Source organism: Larimichthys crocea, chromosome XIX (assembly GCF_000972845.2).
Source record: "Larimichthys crocea isolate SSNF chromosome XIX, L_crocea_2.0, whole genome shotgun sequence".
Taxonomy (NCBI): Eukaryota; Metazoa; Chordata; class Actinopteri; family Sciaenidae; genus Larimichthys; species Larimichthys crocea.
This window is the reverse complement of record NC_040029.1, coordinates 1,810,380-1,832,728: the sequence shown is the minus strand read 5'-3', so window position 1 is coordinate 1,832,728 and position 22,349 is coordinate 1,810,380. Positions and strand designations below refer to the sequence as shown.

At 42.6% G+C, this 22,349-nt stretch overlaps 1 protein-coding gene across 3 annotated transcripts in view; it reads right to left on the bottom strand.

Moving 5' to 3' along the window:
* Positions 1-1,093: 1,093 nt before the first annotated feature.
* Positions 1,094-22,349, bottom strand: part of xirp2a (xin actin binding repeat containing 2a) — a 50,713-nt gene continuing 29,457 nt past the window's right edge. For all 3 annotated transcript variants that reach the window (XM_027291558.1, XM_019257477.2, XM_019257478.2), the window contains 8 exons: positions 21,984-22,138; positions 15,660-15,797; positions 13,656-13,739; positions 13,382-13,451; positions 12,935-13,038; positions 3,168-12,462; positions 1,322-1,455; positions 1,094-1,231 (listed from right to left, as the gene is read on the bottom strand). In XM_027291558.1, the coding sequence (XP_027147359.1) occupies positions 1,361-1,455; positions 3,168-12,462; positions 12,935-13,038; positions 13,382-13,451; positions 13,656-13,739; positions 15,660-15,797; positions 21,984-22,138 (9,941 nt within the window). In that variant the 3' untranslated portion in view covers positions 1,094-1,231; positions 1,322-1,360. The remainder of the gene's footprint in view (positions 1,232-1,321; positions 1,456-3,167; positions 12,463-12,934; positions 13,039-13,381; positions 13,452-13,655; positions 13,740-15,659; positions 15,798-21,983; positions 22,139-22,349) is intronic.

The following is a 22,349-nucleotide window of genomic DNA, read 5'->3' as shown; positions in this document are numbered from 1 at the left end:
GCAGTCTGCGGCTTCAGTACATTTGGCACCCGCTGGCACAAAAGCATCCTCCCTCTGTGCCAATTGCAGCACTTCACTTGGCATCCATTTTGATTCTTCGCAGCGATCAGATTGGAAGAAATCTGTTGCTCTTGTTGTGTCTGTCAGAAAGAGTGACTGATTTTTCTCTCCCTCCTCCTCCTCAGTAAGCCCTTGAAACAGGATTTCATTGTCACGCAGTGTCTGGCCATTATTATTATTGTTGTTATTGTTGGAGTTAGGATTCAGTGGCTGTCCTGCCGTCGCCTCCTCATCTATTAACGTGACCTTTACTGCCTCCACATTGTTGATGCTGTCATTATTGCCTTTATCTCCCTCCTCCTGGCTTCCCTCCTCACCTGCTGCACTTTCTGTCTTCCCGTCGTGTCCATTTACTTTCACTTCTTCCGCCGTTTCTTTGCCTTTCTCTTCAACCTTCTCTTCAGCCTTCTCTTCAACCTTCTCTGCCTCTTTCATGCTTTCCACAGCTCCACCACCATTCCCTTCGCTTTGTTCCTTCTCTCCCTCTGCAGGGTGCACTTCAGACTCCATTTCGGCACTCTCTTGTGCCACAGCCTCGGAGCCACTGTTTGACTCTTTAGATTCTTGAGTGTGAGTTTCACTCGCCGGTTCCTCAGCGACCGCTACGGGGGAGGCCGGAGCTTCAGACTCTGCTGGAGTCTCTTCAGGCTTACTCTCATTCTCTGTTAAACAGGCATTCTCTTGCACCTTGTCATTTTCCTGGGGCCCATTTTGTACTTTAGCTGCGGGAGTATCGGTCTCATTTAATGAAGGCTTCATAGGCTGATTTAGGTGTTCATTTTCCTGAACTGAGTCCTCCTTAGGGGGCCACGATGGCTTTACTAACTTCAGCTCCTCCTCGACAGTGAAGGATTTCTTTGGAGAATCTGATTGAGGAGGCCACACTACAGCAATCTTACTCTTTTTGTTTTCCTCCACTGATTTGTTTATGTCATTATGCTGAGTAACTAATGTGCTCTGAGCGGTGGATCTGGAATCCATGGGTTTCCTTTCAGGCGATGGTGATTTGACTCTTGTCTTTTCGGCTGAATTCTCCGGGTTCTTATTATTCCATAGTTCTTTGTGTGGCTTCTGTCCAAATCCCTCATCATAATTTCCTTTGGACTTGAACAGTTGCTTGTAGTGTGGCTTGCAGTACATTCGTCCATGGAGAGAGGCATAGTTGCCAAGACTGTTTTAAAAAAGGAAGAAAACAGGAGGTTAGCTCAGTGAGAAGAAGAAAACAGAAAAAAAAAGACTTTGCTGTGTGAAATAGCTTCACCTTAGTTTGCCTCTGCAGTGTTCACAGCGAAAGCAGCTTTTATGGAAGTTTTGTTTGTCTGCAATCAGCGATTCCATGGGGTACACCCTCTTCCGACACACCCTGCACAGTTCGGACTCTGGAACTCGAGTTTTCTGCAAAAGAATTGAGATAACAATTTAATTCACAGGTTTTTAATTTGCTTTTTACTTCCTAGGCAATCTCCTGGAAAGAACCATCTAATATTTATTTTTTTAAAAAGATGTTCAGTTTATATATTTCCAACGTATTTCAATTGTTTTCTAGTGTAACCTTGAGCAGTGTTTGCCTAACCATTTTTGGTTTGTGACCCCTTCAAATGAAGCAGTATGAGCTTGTGATCCTTTGTTACAGGTTATGGTCTTGTGTAGATATTACAGTGAACAAGCAGCAACCTCCAGGGCTGTGAAGTGAAGCCTATGCAGAAACTGCAGTTCCTCAAACGTCCCCATGTTAAAATGTCCAACTTCACAGCAGAAATAAACATGTTTACAGCCTGGTACAAAAAACAGTTTTGGTCTCTGTAGTTAATTTCCCCGTTCATGACAACTGTACTGAGGGTGAATTTATATATAACTCACCTGTTCAAATTATATTAAGGCTTAAAGTTATGCAGAATTAACAGAGTGGCCACTTTAAGTGACAGGTGTATGCCGTTACAGATGGCTTGTTTGAGCAACCTGGCATCATTCAGCCTCACATCTGATGATCCACGTCTCTGCCAGTTTTTATATTAGCCGGGAGGCAGAAGAGGCAGGACTGCCAACATGGTGGCGACCAGAGCCACATATTTTGACATCACGCAGGCGCTGTCCATTTTTTTATACTGTCAGTAGTTGGGAACGACTGACCAACAGCTGTGAAATCTCCCTTCATTTCCACTGACTTTGTTTGGTCAGTTGCTTTAAATACTTACACACAGTGTAAAAGTAGCACAAGTACAAAAGTGGCAGAAGACACCTATTTTAAAGTTTAGCTAACATTAGCCATGATAAGCTACTGGTCATACCCGACCAAGTGAGGATGTAGTTTTCATTTGTGAGAGAAGCATCATGGTATTTACATAAGTATGTACATAAGTAAATAGCCAGGCTTTAAGTCTAACAAAGAGGGATAACGAAGTTTATAACACTAAATAAATAAATATTACTTTTGTTTAAATAGAGGAATACCTATTCTATCTATGATTACCATCAAATGACATGACTCTTTCCAGGAAACCTTCTAGAAAATTGTTAAATTATTAGGAGATTATCAAAAAAGACAAAACAAACTTTGATTTGACTGTGTTATAAGGGGTGACAGCAAACTAAAAAAACGTGCAAATACACATTAAAAAAACGTACTTGACTGTAATCACCATTAGAAGTGTTTAAAATATCTTTGATGGGTTGAAAAGCATTTGTATGTTTACTTCAAATCCTTTGAAACACACCACAAAGCATTTGATTTCTTCTTACTATCCCCTGTGTATGGCAGGGAAAACAATCTCACACACCCAGAAATATTAGTTCAATATGTTCGTGTTTTTGTCAGCCTCACACATCAGAGGTATGAAAAACAGGACATAGTGTAACCTGTGAATTATAAAATGTGTGAAAATGACAGTACCAAACTGTGAGTTGTTCGAAGCTTTAGTGCAAATGCTTAACACAAAGCAAACACATCAAACGAAATCATGTGACACAAATAACAGTTTCGATACGATGTTAACGCTTCTTTTCTTTCCACACAATGCAGATGATGCCTTAAAACTTTTCACACACAAAGCATGTTAAACACACCATCACGCCAGTTTAGTATCCTCATGCCGCACAGCCTGGTTTACCCGTCACAACGGTCTCCTGCTTGTGTGTTACGAACTGCGATGTCCTCTGCTCCGTGACACTGAAACCCAGGTTCTGGAAAACCCCTTGGCTTTCAGCCCACGACTGCTGAAAGTTTCTCAGCAGTTCCTCCGTGGTGGCCTCAGGGGGCACGTCAACCGTTGGAATGCTGCCTCTCACCACATCGGCGTAGGATGGAGGGCTACCGCGGGCCAGGGAGCTCCCAGAACGCATCTCACTCCTCGTCTCTCTAGTCATGTTTCCGAAGTCATCAATGCTGCAGAATTGCTCGGTGACTGCTGTCATTTCAGAGTGACCCGCCGGCTCTGAATAGACTGACTCAGGTTCTCTTCTTTCTATTTGTTCTCTTAGCTCTCGGGCTGCCTGAGAGCTATGCTCTCCTGTCTCAAACACATCCTTCAATGCCTTGACATTGAATGATGGGATGTCTTCAGTTTTGGGGGTATGTGCCTCAGCCTCTATATCCTCTGCATCACTCCCCAGCCTCTCCGTGATCACAATAGGGTCTTTTCTGGTGTAGACTTTTGGTTTGGGAGATTCAAATTTGTTTACCAGCTTAGATAGGTCAACTCTTGGGAGATCCTCTTTCAGAAGGTCTATCGTCACAACCTCTGCACCTTCCTCAGCGTCAGGTCCCAAACGTTCAGGGATATCAATGGGATCCTTCCGAATGTATGCCCTGCTCACCTCGGCCTTCTGCGCATCTTCAAAGAAAGACTTTTTGTCCCTTACTGTCATCATAGAGTCCACCATCTCTGTGACATCCATCGATCCTTGCTCATTTCTCTCTATGGGAGTATCCCTGTCGCCAAGCGGGGATGATTGCTCTCTTTCAGCTGTGAAATACTCTGGCATGGGCATGGGAGGCGGAGGGGTCATGCCGCGAGAAAGCTTCGAGGTGGTATCCCTCAGTTTCATCAGCTTCTCTGAGCGGCTCATTGTGGGGGATGGCGTGGCCCTGCTGAAGGTAGATGTGGGCGTGTATGACTTGCGAGGAGGAGGCGGCGGCGTTCCGACAGATTTGTAAGGCGGAGGAGAGGGAGTTACTCTGAGTGGTGACTCTATCCTCCTTGACTCGATGCTGATAAAAGTAGGCGACGGAGTGCGGATGCTCGCTAACGGGGAGGACACCCTCTGCTCACTCAGCTCCTGATGTGCTTTGCTCCCTTGAAGTGACTTTTTCCCCTCCACCACCTTCTTTTCAGTTTTGGATGATCCGATACTAATCTTTGATATCTTTGCAGTTGCTCCGCTGAAAACTTTCTTGTCTGGTTTGGGAGGCACTGACGGTGGTGCCAGTGGTTCTTCTTTTTCATTATCCTGTTTTTCCATGGCTGTCAAGATTTCCCCAAAAAATGTGAGCTTTGCCTGAACAATATTCTTCACATAGACCATCATCTCTTTCAACTTTTTCTTACTTTGCTGTTTAGCAATTTCACTTAAATTCTTTCTCTCATCCAATCCCATTACCCAGTCAGGGAATTCGCTTATAATCATCTTGACGGCATCGGAGTCTATTTTGCTTGGTGTGCCCTCCAGCTCTTTTATCTGAGTGAGCAGCTTCTGCATTACATTACATTTTTCTAAATCTGTGATTTCTTCAGAATTAGCCTCCTCTTTACGGGCTATTTTCCCAGTCCCTTTCACAGACACATCCCTAGGCTCACCTTTGGACTTAGCTGCCTTTATTTGCATCTTATTTGTTTCTGCCGCTTGAAGCTTTATTTGCTGTGTTTGTGTCTGAACGGCCTCTTGCTTCTGAAAGCTTTGCTGTACCACACTCTCACTCACAACCACCTCCTTGTGTCTTTGAATGTGCTCTGTCTTCATGCTCTGCTGACTGTGGGAGACAGATACAAGGCCTTGTCCTTGATGAGTCCCTGCAGATGTTATCTTAGTTGTCTTAGGGATTAAAACAGTATCTGATGGCTTCACTTCAGTCTCAATCTTTTGCATTTGCTTTCCCTTTTTCACGTGGACCTCCGTTTCAGCTTCCTTTATAGGTAGAGTCATCTGACTTTTCTTCTCCTTTATTTTCATTTCAGTCCTTGTTGTCATGTGGTTGCTTTCCTGATTCACATTTGTTTCACTTTTCTGTGACACATTACATTTCTCTTGCTGTAAATGCGTTTCACTTTTCATCGCTTCCTTTTGTCCCAAACTGTCACATTTATCCTCTTTCTTCTCTGTTGGCATCTTAAAGGTTTTCACCTTGAAACTTGGAGTTACCTTTGGAATTTTAGTAGGTTGAGAGGGACTCTTCCCCTCCTGTGTCAGAGGCATATTAATATTCTTTACATCTTCAGCTTTCAATGTGACCGCAGTCTGGCTTTGAAGATTTACATTTTCCTGGACAGCACTTTGTGTGGCAACGGTAGACTTGACGCTGCATTTCTTAACAAACTGCTGCTGCTCTGTGACTGAAGTAGTGACCACATTGGAGTCAATATTTGAGGTCTCACGATGAGCCTGAGAAACAGAAACAGTCTGAGTCTTGGGTGTTATTTGACTCTTTTTAACAACATCAGTTGAGGCAACCATTTTTTCTGAGGATTGCTCACTGGCTACATGCTTTTTATCCAAGCCCACATTCGAGGATCCAGCCGTGGATTTCTTATTCAGCACTGCGATCACAGGCTTGCTCAGGGGGATCTGGGAGGGGGTTTTCTTGGCAGAGGTGTCTTGTGCCGATATTCCTTCTTTGGACACGGTCTTAGCTTCTTCTGTCTTTGCTTTTGTCACTTCTGTGGCTGTTTCTTTCTCAGTGTTCTGTGCTACAGAAAGCTCAGCACTGGCAGAAGAGGACACTATATTAAATGGTGGTGAAGTGGGAGTTTTGACAGTACTCCTCTCTATTTCCTCTTTCTCCATTCTTTGTTGGCGAAACCTTTCCTCTGCAAGCATGAGAGGGGTTTTAAATTTGCGAGCATAGGGTTTAGGTTTTGGCGCTGGAGCGGGTTCAGGGGGTGGAGGCAGTTTAATCGGAGGGACAAACGCTTTCTTTGGAGGCTGTGGGCTTTCTCTTTGCATTGGTTTCACAGTCGGGATGCTCGGTATTTTTGTCGTTGATTCAGTCTGAACCTGCTTGCTTGTTTCGATTTGCTGGGTTGTTTCCTTTTTCACTTCTTGAACTTTAGCTTCTTCTTTACGCTCTGTCGACACTGTTGTTTCTTGATCAGGAGGGAGCTGGGGTGGAGGTGGAGGTGGTGGTGGTGGTGGCGGAGTTGGCTGCTTTTTCTGCCATTTGGGTTTAACTTGTACCGGCTGCTTCTGTGGCTCTGGTTGCTTGGGCACTTTGAATAAAGGCTTGCCAATGGGTTTCGCCAGCTTTACAGGCGGAGGCTGAGGCATTGCGTTAAGCTCTTGCTGGGAGGGAGGCGGTGGGAGGAAATCTGGAGGCGGAGGAGGTGGAGGAGGAGGGAAGAACTCTGGCTCAGACTTTATGCATTCCATGGGAGGTGGAGGTGGTGGAGGTGGGAGGTCGCTGTCCAGCCTCATGATAGAAAGCCGGGATGTGGCGGACCCTGGAGTCTCTAGCACAGGCGACGGCGGCGGAGGGAGGGACAGCTCAGACTCAGAGGGTGGAGGAGGTGAAGCAGGAGGAGGTGGGAAGTGAATCTCTGGCTTTGCCTTTTTGATCATACCTTTTGCTTTCATGTCAAGGTTACAGTAATCACTCTTCATATTTTTGATGTTGTACTTTTGCGTGGGAGCTTTATTCTCCGTTTGCTTCTGAGACGTCGACATTTGCTCCGATACCGAGATATTCTGCTTGTGTGTGACGGTTTTCTCCATCACTGTAGTCTGCACCTGTTTGATTGTCTTTTTTGTTTCACATATTTGCTTGTTTGAAACGCTCGTCTGTGATGTGCTTTGCGCCTCTTTCATCACGTTCACGTCAGCTGTTTTGGCCTCCGTTTGATCATTAGCAGTCATTTGTTTATTCTTTATTACAATAGTCTTAGGAGCTTGTATTTTCTGTGGGGGCAGCACTTTCTGTTTCTCTTCTTTTATGCTCTTCTGTTGAGAGGCCCCTGTGGCATTGTCTGATTTGGCTACAGTAACAGAGTGGTCCTCTTGGGTTATTACCTGTGTTTTCAGTGATTTGCTTTCGCTGTGCTTCTGTGTGTGCTTCTGTGACTCACTGCTCTGAGAAAGGTTTTTCACAGTGGGGGCTGGATTGACTGCTACACTCACACTCGTGGCCTCATGTAAGCATTCATGCTCCGCTTGCTTTACAGTTAATGGATTTTTCATGGGCACTTTTGCCTTCTTGCTGGAATACATACGTTTCGGATTTGTATACTGTTTTCTTTGCATTAGGCACTTTATCGCCCCTTGAACGTCCCCTTTCACAACCTCCTCTTTTTCCATCTGTGATGTTTCCTGCCCTTCATAAAGAGATTTTATGGATGTTTTCACGTCTCCTTCAATGCTCCCCCTGCGTCGCATTTGTGGAGAGGTTGACGGCTCGAGCAGGAGCTGGATAGTGCCTTTAACATCCCCTTGTTCGCTCACTTGATGCTGGTAAATCTTTTTCTCGCTCGTTGCCTCGTGTAAACTTTGCATGGCAGTGTGGATGTCTCCTTTGACAATCTCCTCTTTTTCGACCTCTTTTACAGCATGCTTCGCCTCCTCCAGGGACTTCAGGGTCCCTTTGATATCACCTGGCACTAAATCCTCAACAGTCACTTCCGTGTTGGTGGTTGCGGATTTCTCCAGTGACTCGAGAGCACCTCTGATGTCTCCCCTGACGATTTCAGGCTTTTCCATTTCTTTGGCTTGATGTTGGGCCTCCTCAAGAGACTTCAAAGTGGTGTGTATGTTTCCCTTCACCACCTCCTCTTTCTCTATTATCACTTTCTGATTGATGGCTTGGGTCAGTGAATCCAGGGCTGCGCTAAGGTCACCTTTAACAATGTCTTTTTTCTCCAGGTTTCTGTAGGTAGCAGTAGGCTCTGTCATAAAGACTTCAACAGTTCTGTACACATCACCAGGAACTATATCATCCTCTGCCACTGTGCGACCTATCTGCTGCTGATTCTTTCGCAGCAAGATTTTAGTCTCTTCAATGTCACCGCCAATGATACGCTCCTTTTTCACCGTTTCCTGGGCTTCATCTGGTTCGTACTGAAGCTGCTTCAGGTAATCCAAAGCTCCGGACTCAATGCACGTGGAGTAAAAGCTCACATTACCCCTTTCCATGTCTCCGACCCTTATCTTTTTAGATTCTTCATCTCCTGAACTGGACAGAAGACGATGAAGGGTTTTGCTTACGTTTCCTTGAACGATATCCTCTTTCTCCATGCCAGCACTCTCCCCTTTATTCAAGAGGGAATAGATAGTCAGCCTCACGTCTCCCTTCTCATCCTCTTGAATCAGAATGCCACGCTTCGAGGAGCCTTCATTCTTGAGCAGACTGTTTATGGCCTCTTGAATGTCACCACGGATAATTTCCTCTTTCTCAACATTGATTCCCCTGTCCTGGTTGAATAGCTGCTTCACCGTGGTGTTGATGTTCCCTCGCTCCTCCTTGTCAATAGTTATACCCTTTTCAGTGGTCTCACTGCGGTTAAGGAGGTTCATCATTATGTTGCTCAGATCCCCTCTGATAACCTCTTCCTTTTGTATCTGTGGGGCCTCTTGACTCATGAGTTTATACTTTGCCATGCGGACATCGCCAATCTCATCCGCCTCAATAAGGATACCTTGTGAGTCCACCATTTTCTGACAATAAAGCTCTTCAAGTGTTTCTTTTATGCTTTTGCCTATTATTTCAGTTTTTTCCACTCTATTCTCATTGAAATCATGGAACGGAGTACTTTCAAACAGCCATGTTGTCGTTTTCACATCAGCCTGTGGGATTTCCTCCTTTTTGACAACAAGTTCTGTACCATCAGTCTCTTTGATACTGTCTAGGGGCTGCTTCTCAAAAAGCCACACAGACTGTTTGACATCCCCTTTCATTACTTCCTCTTTTGTCACCCTCTCCATGCCATCATACTCGGCGCCTTCACCATGGATCTCATCAATTGTTCGCGTTTCAAACATCCATGTGGCAGATCTAACATCCCCTTTTTGGATTTCGCTCACGCTAACAGTTCTGATGTACTTTTGAGACATCTCGTCGGTCTCAAATCGCTGCTTGTTTGTCTTCACATCGCCGCCTTGGATATCTGCGACTGTCTTAGACCTTTCTTTTATGTCCTCTGCAATTTCATCCAAAGGTTGCGTTTCAAACTTCCACCTTGCAGAGCTAACATCTCCTTTGTTAATGCCTTCTTCAGTCACAGCTTTGATAACATAGACCTCCTCTGAATCTCTAATTGAATCCAGGGGCTTTGTTTCAAACAGCCATCGGGCTCCCACCACATCTCCTCTCATAACTTCCTCCTTGGTTACTGTAGTTACTTCATGGTAATGGCCCTCTTTGTCACGGATGGCATACAGTGGCTGACTTTCAAACATCATAGTGTAATTTTTCACATCTCCCCTCTCTATATCATTTCTAAAGATACTAGTGAGTTTAGAGATATCAGTCTCACTGGACTCCTCTTTAATTTGATCCAGAGAGTATGTCTCAAAAATGAAGCGGCCTTTGTCAACGTCACCCCCCTGAACATCTGTCACAGTGCGAATTTCCTTTGTCTCATCATGGATGGCATCGATCGGCTGATTCTCAAACATCCAGGTACAGTTGCCCACGTTTCCCCTCTGGATGTCCTCGGCCTGCTGCGTCTTCAACCTCTGCATTGTTTGCTCAGAGGTCGAGCTCATGATGTCAGAGGAGCGATTCTCAAAGATGTACTTCATCCTGGACACATCACCTGACTCGATGTTGATTTCCGTAACCCTCCTGAAAGAACTGTCCTCACCTGTGAGATTTTCAAGGTTCTCGGTTTCAAAGAGGAAGCGAGCCAGTCGCACATCTTTTCCTTGGATGTCCTCCTGCTTCACAGTGCAGGTTTTCAGAATGGTCTCAGACTCAGACTCTGTATGGTCACGTATATTGTCAAGTGTTTGGGTCTCAAAGAGCCAAGTGCACGTTTTGACGTCACCTTTTTGCACTTCCTCGACATCAGCCTCGCTCTTTTCAACCTTTTCATACAGAACATCCATTGGTTGAGTCTCAAATAGCCACCTACAAGTTTTAACGTCTCCCTTCTCAATTTCAATATCTTCCTTAGTTTTATGTTCTTCATCCTCAACATTATTGAAAGACTTAATGGCATCAAGCTGTTGAGTCTCAAACAACCACTTGGCTGTTTTGACATCTCCAGACTCAATCTCTTGTTTGGATATACCTTTTATAATCTGAAACTTACTGATGCTTTCATCAAACTCATCAATGGGACGCGTTTCAAACATCCATCTGCAGCTGCGCACGTCTCCCTTCACAATCTCCTCACGCCTCACAGTCTTCACTTCATGGTAATGGCCTGAGCTGTCTTGCATAGCATACATAGGGGTAGATTCAAAGAGAACTCTGTTTGATTTGACGGATCCACTCGTGACACCTTCAACCTGAATTTTCTGTGTTCCTTCACACTTACTTAAATCCATACTTTCAAACCTTTCTTTATAGTTTGTTACATCTCCTTTGTCAAGAGTTTCAACATTCACAGTTCTTGTGATCTCTTTCTTCTCCTCTCTTATATTTTCAAGTGGCTGGCTTTCAAAGACCCATTTTTGATGTCTCACGTCACCTTTTTCTTCTTCAGATGCAATCATTTTCTGAAGTTTTCCCACTTCAAGCAGCTCTTTCAGATTTTCCATGGGTACAGTTTCGAACAGATGTTTCGCTGATCGGACATCACCTCCTACAATCTCCTCTGAAGGTAAAGGTCGAGCATTGGCGTTATCTTTTAGAGTATCCATAGGCTGAGTCTCAAAAACCAGACAGTGCTTCCTCACATCAGCACCAATTATTTCTTCCTTTTGCTTCCTGGAACTCTCCCATTCTTCGTCCTTAATGCTGTCAAGGGTCTTTGTCTCAAAAAGCCATCTACCTTTGTTCACTCCGCATTCAACGTTGTCTTCCATGGAAATGCCACATATAAGCTTTACCTTTGTAGGGTCTTTGTTTATGAGATCCAGAGGCTCGGTTTCAAACATCCAGCGTGATGTCTTGACATCTCCTTTCTCTGTCTCCTCCCTACGGATGGTGGTGATCTCTAGCATCTCACCTGAATCACCCCTGATGACACACATAGGCTGGGTCTGAAACATGCGAGTGGTTGTCTTCACATCCCCCTTGATCTCTTCTAGCTCAGACTTCAGGTTTAGGAAGTGGCTCTCCTCAATGGTTTCTATTTTACCCAGGGAATCCAGATGTTGGGTCTCAAAGAGATATCTAGCGGTTTTCACATCTCCGCCAGCAATGTCTCTGGTGACAACAACTTCTGTCTCCTGCTCGTCTTCTTGGTAGATCTTATTCAGATAATCGAGTGGCTGCGTCTCAAAAAGCCACGTAGCCGTGCGGACATCTCCTCTCGCCAGATCAGTTGATTTTTGTGACTGCTCAATAGAATCAGTTGTCTCTGTTCCCAGAGCATCCATGGGCTGAGTTTCAAACATCCAAGCTGTGTATCTGACATCTTTTCCCGCAATGATTTCCTGCTGGGCAATATTCCTCGACTCATTCTCATCTGGGGTTTCATCTTTGATTGCATCTAGTGGCTTGTTTTCGAACATCCAGCGCACGGACTGCACTTCACCTTTGAGAATCTCTTCCCATTCAACTGACTCTCTGTCGGGGCTTGAACACTGACTGCTGTTGCCGTCATTTTCAAACATATAGCATGTCTGCTGCACATCTCCCACCATTTCCTCGCTTTCCAAGTCCTTCAATTCTGCTTCCGTGAGCTGACTATAGAAGTCTGCTTCGAGGTTCTTGCGGACCTCTGGATGAATGTGTTTATAGAGGCGCTTTAGTTCAGCCATACTCTTATGCTTAAAGTACTGCTCCTTATTAACAGTCTGCTTCTGTTCTGAGGCTGCATCCTGAGGCTGGTAGGAGACATATTCAGGGATTTCCTGTGTTAACTGCAGGTTTGCTGGTGGGGGAGGGAAATTATCTGCCACCTTGTAAGCCACTGACGAGGCAGACGCTACTGACGAGGCAGTGGCAGTCGCTACTGACGAGGCAGTGGCAGTCGCTACTGATGAGGCAGTGGCAGTCTTTAAGGTGGATGAGGTGTCTTGGCTTGTCTTGGTTGAAGCTTTGGTAGACTGTTTTACTGGCACCCATTGAAACTGGCTGAAATCCACATCAACCTATGGTTTGTAAGTGGTTTTGGTTAAAGAAGAGAAGGACAGTGAGGATTCAACTTTCAACCTTATTATTATAATGATTATTATAAATGTCTTTTCCAAAGCTAGAAGGAAAAGTGCCAGTGACAAACCTAATCTGGACGTAAATGCATAAACACATCTTCAGTCTGTTAAACCTGGATATTTTCTGTCATGCATATTCCTCATAATTACTGACTTGATTGAAATATTCATTGAAGATGACTGTAACTGCAGACAGTATGATAGACATAGTTCTTTTAGTCTGGATTTTTCTTTTAACATTTTTTCTTCAGACTTTGGCAGTAGTCTTTTATCCAATCCAATTTATTCTCCATCAACTCATGCCATGTGCAATTTCCTCTTGATGATTTCATGATGTGGCCTCATCTTCATACTGATACCTCATAAAAAAACCTAACTAACATCTATTTAGATAAACAGACAGCATCATTACCTTAATTTCCTTGGCTGGTGCTGCTTCCTCAATCGTTTTTTCATACTGCTGCTTCAAAGCCTGAGTGGAAACCTTTGGTAGGTCCTCTCCTCCAACGAGCATAACTGAATTAGACACAAGAAGAAGGCTGCCTCATTAAGTTATTCGTAGTGAGGGAGCTCCGGGGGATTGGAAAGAGAAATAAATCATTTCATTAAAAACCTGAGTAGTTTTCATTTTCTGAAACCATGCAGCGGTGATTGCCCAATTTCCACTTTCCAATATTTTACCTTCCTGACTTTGCCCTGATTAGATTTGCTGCTATGCACTGAATAGAAAATCATCTGCAGTCATTTTCAGAACTCATCCCTTATTCAGCAGCGGTAGGAACAATCATTAATATACAGGACACAAGCAGTGCTGTGATAAAAACGTGCAAATTACAATATAAAAGGCATGAGCAGTAACCTGTTTCATTGTAATGGTTCCCGTAACTGGCTGCCACGTTATTGTGTTGGACTCTTTCATCATGGATCACCTGTGAAAAGATGGCGGCAAATCATTAGTACACTGCAACTGCACCGCAACCTCCAACTGTTTTCAATCAGTGAAAAGCTAAAGGCTTAGTGTGAGGCTAATTTTCTGTATAGGGCACATAAAGTTCAGAGATATGTGAAGAAATAGGTATTAGGTATGATTCTACCATACAGCTGGTAATAAATAGTGATGCAACAGTGGGTACCTCTTGATTGTGAAAGACTGTGGTGGGGACGACCTCTCCTCTGGCACTGCTTCTCACTGTCACCTCAGAGGAGCTTGACATCTCCTGTCAAACACAGAGAAATGGGAATGTAGACATGCTGAATAACTCTCACATTGAAAACAGACACACCTGCCGCGGATTTATCACCTCACGGCTGCAAGCTGGAAGAAACAGCGGGATAAGAAGTCAATTTTATATTGTGAAATTTAATGAAAACCTGCTCTGTGCCCGGTAACGGATGTTTTCCTATTATATAGCTTCTTCCTTGGGAACTACTAGGTTAAAATTCCACTAAAGGAGGATTTTCAGTGTTGGAGGAAAAAAGCAATAGATTACAAAAACTGTACTAAACTGCATCAGCCATTTCCTCCAGTGAAATCCATGCAATTGAACGAGATGAAAGAGAAATATAATATTTGAGCTTGTATCATCTGCTGTTAACATAAAAGATACATGGAGGTACTTTGGAAAGCACTTATGGCAGAATAATAATATCTTTCCTGATGTTTTAAAACAGAGCTGTGATATTACACCTGTGAAGTAAACTTTAGGTGAAAGTGGCCTGCTGTAGCAGCACAGAACTCAATCAAACCCTGATGTAAAATTTAGCATTCCCCGAGCTCTGTGTGCGCTCGATGAATCCACTCTGCCTCCCGCCTCAATGAGCAGATGGGGGAGAATGCGTGGAGGGGAGGAATTGACCTTACTTCACTGAGATCCGACCCTGTCCCAGGCTGTTAATGTGTTCTGGCATTTTCCTCACGCACTGGATGACGGTGCCACGTAGAGGAACAAAGTTCGCGGTGCCCTCTTTGATTTGACCTAAAAGAACGCCTTGCAGCCGTAGCCATAGCAGCAGAAGTTTTTTTTTTTTTTCCACTAGCGAGCTACAGTAGAATGTAAATCATCCAGGTGCATTCCTGCAGTATTTCTTTAGTTTACACAGAGCTCATGAACAGAGAGGACAGCGGTGCTCTGTCTTCCAAGGTCTGTTGACTCATATTATCACATGCATACTCCATACTGTGGCTTTATGAGAAAGTTGTTTACTGTGTGAGCAGATCTCTATGACTACTGAAGCTTTGCTTTTAGCCAAAGGTGTCATTTTATACCAATGACTCAACCTTATGTCAAAGCTAAGGGACCTTTATAGTTTTTTTCACCTTTATTTTGATAGTAGCAGCTGGAGGCAGACAAAGGAAGTAGGGAGATTAAGGACTTAGCCTTAGTACATTGCTACTGGTGCACCCCAGAATCTAAGGAACCTTAAATGTGGCCTTAAGGAACAGTTTGATAAACTGGGTAATGTACTTTTTTGCTTTCTTCCCAAGTTAGATGAGAAGAGATCACTTTTATGTCTGTACAATAAACAGTTCAAGAGTTCTTGTAGGAATGTCCTGTGTCCTAACCATGTCCTATTTCAGCTATCATCACATACATTCATGTGATTTGTCCAAAACTGATGGGACGCTGTGTAAAAAGTAAATTTATCTGAAGGACACCACGCACAGTGTTCAGAGTCTTTCTCTTTCCATGGTAAAGTCTTGATCTGCATTTGTGTAGTTGAATGGAGTGCTGCCTTGCCCTTAGCTGTAGATATTTCTCCAGATTCTCTGAATATTTTAATGGCATTGTTGTATTGTATTGTATTGTACATGCATTGTACATGGTGAAATCCTTGAATTTCTTGCAACAGAGCGTTGAAAAATGTTGTTAATTCATTGTGTCTCAAACTGTTGGACTATTTGCCCACACAGTTTTTCACAAAGTGGTGAACCTTGCATTATCCCTGCTGGTGAACAAGGATTACCTGAAGTTTATCAAAATGGATATTAAATATTTTCTTTATGCTCTATTCCATTGAACATAGGTCAAAAAGGATTCTCCTTGTTTTAAACAGCGTCCCAACTTTTTTGGAATTGGAGTTACTCGTCACTTCATGCTCACTGCAGAAAATTTCTGAAACTGTGATTACATTCTTACCTGGACAGATCTCTGCTCGTAATGGTATTGGGTGACGGTGGACTGAGAGGACGCAGAGGCAAACTCCTGGTTCTCAAACTGTCTCTTCACACTGGCCAGGCCACCAGGCAGCGAACACGCCTCTGACTCATCCATCATCTATGAAACAGGAAACAGATAACATGAGACACACCTGGAGATCCATCAGCGTACATACTAACACAATGTAAACCTGCGGCTTATATGAGATTCAGACGACTGGATCGACCTTTTGAACCTTTTATTGATTGCGAATATGTTAGACATTCATTTATGCATATATAAAAGTGAACGAGGGAATTATGCTAATGATTTTAAAAGCATTAGCAGTGTTGCTGCTGTAGTGCTGTAGTTTTTAAAACCTTAATACTGGAGATACGATGATTCCTTTACAATCCTCTGGTGGAATGAGAAGTGGAAGGAAATATAATACGCCGTAAGTAATACCTTTAATTATTATGAATACAAACAGGACAGACTTACATCTTTGTGATACGACCATGAAACCTAAATGAAACTCTCTTTTTGTGTGTGTTTGTGTCTGGCAGAAATTTCAGAAATAGAAAAGATGGCAGGCGCCCAATTTTAATGGATTTACTTTTTCTACATCTATCCCACTGCAGGGAGAGAAACATCAATAGCAGATGTAGTCTCTGAGATTAGTCCGTTTAATGGAACAAAAAGGCTTTTCAATACTTTTTATTGAGCTACGGATGGAATTATTCCTTAAAACTGGGAAATACAAAAGCCTGGTTTCTTTGCCACGAGGAGAAGGAGGAGGAGAGAAGAAGACTTCCTAAAGCTCATCTGTATGGAGAATGTAGTCCTCATCCTACGAGATCTGGGCAAGAATGCACACTGACTATTTGATGCAATAATCTCCTTTTGGGATTGTCAATTACTTCCCTAATAAAACATTTATATGTAGGCTTCTGCATATATAGCTTCTTGGAAAATGCAATATATATGAGAGGCTTGATGCTGTGTGTGTGTGTGTGGATGTGCAGTATGTTAAACACGCGCACTCTGTCACCTTTTCTTTTTCATGCAAATAAGGGGTACAAAGCAATTTGCGAGTTATTGCAAAGAAGTTTAGGCCAGTGACATTTTATGGCAGGGCAGCGTGTTATCAATATTTTACTACTCGAGGGGACAAAAGCTGCATTGATATGATACGGAATCATCTCTCATTTAAAATGACTGTTGTAGATGTAATTTCCACCTGAGCAGGAGGGAATCTCATCGGTTTTCTGGTCTCACCTTGGTGTTTCAAATCAGATGAAAATTACAATCAATAGAGAGAAGAACTGAACTATTTTTTTTCAAAAAAATGATATATGAATTATTTAATCTGGTTAATTACATTTTGAGAGGAACTGTGCAAAGTGGAAGGGATACTAAAATATGCATCTTGCAGTCCTGCATTAGCGACTTTACGGTTGAACTGTTTTACATTTTGGGGAAAAAGCTTCTTTGCTGAGAGTAAGATGGAAAAATCAATTCCACTGTGAGATCTGCGTGAAGACATTAAACTTAGATTAGAGTCAAGTTAACCAAATGTTAATATAATCACTACAAAAGGTTATTTTTAAGTGTAGTTTCGATTTGAAGTCTGTGCCTGCAGTTCCTCTTCCTGTCCACTTGAGGCTGGCTCCAGAAGTGAGTCAGTCTCCATAAGTCCCTATATTAAAATATCCAAATGATCAAACCAAACAGATTTGGTCTCTATAGATAATTTCCCTGTACTGAGGGTGAATTTTTATAGAACTCACCTGTTCAAATTATATTAAGGCTTAAAGTTATGCAGAATTAAAACATGGATGCTTTGATTGACAGATGGCTGTTGTTACAGGTGGCTTCTTAGAGCAATCAGTCTTCAGAAACCCTTTTGCTGTGAGTGCCTATAACCATCACAGCATCAACGTTCTGTCAGCATGTATGCATTCTTTAACCCCATCATGTTTCGATTTATTCAGGGTGGCATTATGTTTTGTATAGAACATATTTCCTGTTGCAGATTAGTAATATATATATATATATATAGATGCAGAGTCATTTGTAGGAGACGAGGATGAGCGTTGACAGGCTCGACTGAATGCTATCTTTAAACACCTTGTCACTTGTGTGTGGACATGCAGACAACAGCTGCAAAGGTGTAGAGGAAAAACAAGATTCCTTTACTGATTCCTTTTGGCAACTAACCTCCCCATTACACCCCCCTCTCTCCAACACACACACACACACACATTCAGCTGTCAGAAGCCAACACATGAGGCTTGCCACTGAGTATCGAGGTTGGGGTGTTGCAGTTGCTGCCACACTGGCAATCACTGAAGTGAAAGAGGAAGCTGCTGTTTGGGGATTTTTTTATTGGTCTTATCAAACTGTCAATAGAGGAATGTAGGAGATTGATTGAATTTGTTCATGGTTATTCGAAGGATAATTATGTTTTACAGCCATTTATAAACAGTAACAAGCCGCTTGAGGCGGTGCTTTACCATGTGCTGGAAAAGCACTCTGTGTTATGTTACCAACAGCACTCATCTGTGCTGAAATGGCTGTAAAGATTGGCCTCAAGTGGCTTGTTACTAGGCAGACCTGTGACCAGTTAATGCACTCACTGAAATTCAGCATTTAAATGAAGTGACGCTGCATTGTAGAGGACGACATATAACGATTTACATTGTTTTTAAGATTTTTATATCCTAAAACTTCATTTTGAATTTCTATTTAAGAATTTTATTCTTCATCACCACTGTTTCATTATTACCATCACACTCCTCTAACACACACACAGCAAAGCATGCAACTGTTCTGTCTCGTCATGTACAAAGAATCCAGGAGGTGGCAGGCAGGTCGCCGTCTGTGAGCATACCACAGCGTGGCCTGCTGAATGACGTGCTGGACATTGATTATTTATCACCTCATGGGCCGACAGATTCAAGGCCTGGACATGAAGCTGGGATTACCTAACCCTAACTCTAAACCAGTGTCTGACACTAACGCAAACTCACCTTCACATTTAAACAGTCACAAATGGATTGTTAGTTGTACATAAATCTGCATATGCATTAAATAAAAAAGAGCGCACATATTATTAAGAGATAATGTACAGCGAGCTGGTTATTATTGCAAAATAAACCACGACAGGGCGATACAAGTCTTGAATCACCCTGAAGAAAATTGCAGTGGCCTACTCCCTGTACATTATCCTGCTTATTACTACACAGCTATTTACTACAGAAATCAATATGTCAAATTATTGATTTAAAGGTGTCAAAGCAGCGGTCTGTTATACAGAAATAACAGACTGTAGAATGCTATAACAAATCAGAATGAAGTATTGAACACAGTCATGTAAAAACAAGCAATAATGCAACAGTAATATGAAAGGCAACAATAATTCTGTGTTTTCCCACCATCACATGGCGTTAAATATTGTATGTTGCCTGTAATTAGTATCCCAGTCAGGACTTTTGAAGTCATATATAACAGAACTGTTCAATACTTGTAATGTAAGATCATTGGTGGATATGAAATATGAAGTCACAGGGAAAAACAAAAAATCCTGGTTGAAGACAAAACACTTTTTGAAAAGCTGTATGTGAGGAAATATTAGTTAAACAAAACCGTCAGTGATTGAATGAGATCTAAAAATCGGATGCAGGAGAAAAACCTTGAAACTCCTTTGACAATTTTATTTCTGTAAACAGATAAAAAATGATTTATCGCTGACTGAAATAACGCATATTTCTGGCTTCTTCAGTCACATCACACTGGACCGGAGCCGCTGTGAGCATTAAAGTCAGCAAAAACACATATTTATGCAGGAGGCCACTGCAGGGGAAAAAGAAAGGTGGAGTTATGAAAAATAGCAGGTTGTTGTTGCTCTTTAGTCTTGATGTGGTGCTGAGTGGAGAACTCTGCTAAATTAACTTTATGATACATCTTTTGATTTATGATTCTCTGTTTCCTCTGTCATACCGGTGAGTCAGCAGTGATAAATCAGGTGCGGTGGATATTTATGAAACGTCCTCCTGTATTTTGAACTCCGGAACATTGAAATACATATTACATGAGACCAAACACTTCATTCAGTGGTGGTGCTTTTATTCCAAATTTAACATTATAACTGATATTATAACACTTCTCGTTCTATCAGACCTGACACCTGGGACAAACTTGAGACGTAGCAGAGATGTGAGCCTGCATGCACAACTGTATGGATTAAAATTAGATGAGATATGCATCACACGCGCTTGTGGTGCACGGAAATTATTGTCTTTTTACCTTAAGTGTTGTAATATAGGGGCATTTGCGGGGATAAAGTGATTTGTGAGGTATGTGAATGAAAAAGACATTGTGACACATACAATAAGCGGACTCTGCCTCCAGTTTAGTGATACTGCAAGAACACCTCTGTGCTTTGTTGGCATAACTCTACTTACCAGTTTATTTGTCTTAAAGAAGGAAATTCCTTGCCATGGTTTACAGGGATACTTAATTCCAAGTTGTGACACAAACATGGATTGACAGTCTTCACACCCCACATACAGGATGTCTAGTAACTTAAGAGGAGGTCACTTATTTAAAGCTCTTTTTGCATGCAGGTGTGTGTGTTGGGAGGGGTGACGGTGGGTGAAGTGTCGGTAAAATGGATGGCCTGGATCATGTGTGAGTGTGAGTGCTTTGCGGATCAGGGACGAGGTGACACAATCAGATGAAGTTGCGGGTGGGAATACCAATGAGGTTCTCTGGGTAAAATGAGTTACGGTACAAGAGAAGAAGACGTGTACGGACGGACAGGTGATTCAGTCCACAGATGCTTGTAAGCTCCTCTTTCATTCTAAAACAGATCATAACTACATCAGCGCTTGTAAGTGATATTTCCATTAAGTTGTTATGTATTGTAGTTGTACACCACAGTTAACAAGCAGAGAACAGACATTTTCCACTAGGTGAGGCTTTATTTCAGATAGTGAGCTGACTCTCTGTAATGGCCTTGGCTGACTAACTGCTCACACAGTGGAATTATTGGGTTTATAAAGTGCATGCAGGCTCTTCAAAGCCGCTGAGGCTTTCTGGTCCTTGGTAATGACTAATGACTCAGTATATTCAGAAATGTGTTTTGTGTTTAATCAAAGGAGGAATGATGTGCTGCGTGCGTGGGTTGGACTGAGGTTGCTGCAAAACACTGCAGATGCACTTTAAATTACTGACTTTGTTATTGGTGGGTTTGTGCACTGCATTTGTAAATCTGTAGATGCCTGTGCATACATGCTGTGATATATCAGTAATAATTAATCTGCTCAGAAACAACAGTTTTAATAGGTACCTTGTATAGCTTTTTTTAAATCAAATAATGACGAATAATTACATATTAGTCGCAGAACTTCTCATAATTTGTGTTTAGGATGTATGTGGTGTGATAGGCAAATTCAAATTTAGATGAACATTGATGGAACAAGTACTCTTTACTCAAGTAAAAGTACCACTAACAATGTAAAAAAGTAAAAGTACTCAAGTATTATCAGAAAAATGTACTTAAAATATGAAAGTACTGCTTCTGCAGACCCCAGGGGATGATATATATGTTATAGATTACAATATTAGATTATTCTGAGGCATCAGGACATATAGCATTATATAGTTTAGTCCAGTAGTCCCCAACCTGAGGGTCAGGCCCCTCCAAAGGGTCACCAGATAAATCTGAGGAGTTTGAGATGATTAATGGTAGAGAAAACAAGTTATGCTACAGAAATGTATGTGTATATATATATATATAGTAATCTTTGCTTTATAGTGAAATATTGGACATTTTTACTTCTCTGAGCCAGTAGTTAGAGCTTATAGGAGTTAATTTTTGTACTTTTCACCTCTGGTAACAGCCTTGAACCTGTTTCATGATTTTATAAACATATGCTGAAAAATGAATGATATGTCATGCCGTTAGATGATTCCCCCTGACTCCCCTTCACACTCTGGAGGTTTGCTTTTCCCGTCCGGCTCTGAGCTTTTTGACACCTCTGACGAATAACCCCAGCATCCCAGCAGAGCTCTGTGGCACCCAGCCACCCTCCTCCTCCTCCTCCTTCTCAACAAAGCAGCTTACAAGCAGGACAGAGCTCGGTGACAGCAGATTTATACTTGAGGGGGAATCAAATGACATAAAATTGCTCATAAACAGCAGAGACGTCGCATTGTTAATTCAACAAATTCATCTAAACGCTTCAGCGTCGCCTCCACGCCTGCCTGTATATCTTCACTGCCTTCTCCTGTTACACTCATGTGGAAGTATCGTCTTACCGCAGCAGAGGAGGAACTGCTGGTGTCTTTCTTCGTCACGGCGGCCTGATACATCGCCAGGCGCTCTTTCACCGACACCGGTTCGGTTTCTTGGTCCTCACTCGGGGCCCAGTCCTCGGGAAGTCCTGCCCTGGATCTACCTGCGCTGCCTGCAGCTACACACAAACACAAAGAAATAAGACGTTAACACTGCTCTCTGATGCATGCAAACTATTATGTAATAGTCAGACAGAGCTTGGTCATTATGGACAAGTTATCTGGATAAAGGGGACAATTTACTCAACAGGCTGAGGTGACTTTTTCAACCAGAATCAATGGGATTGATTTTCTGTTTCCAACAGAACAGCATTTTTCTGAATTCAATTA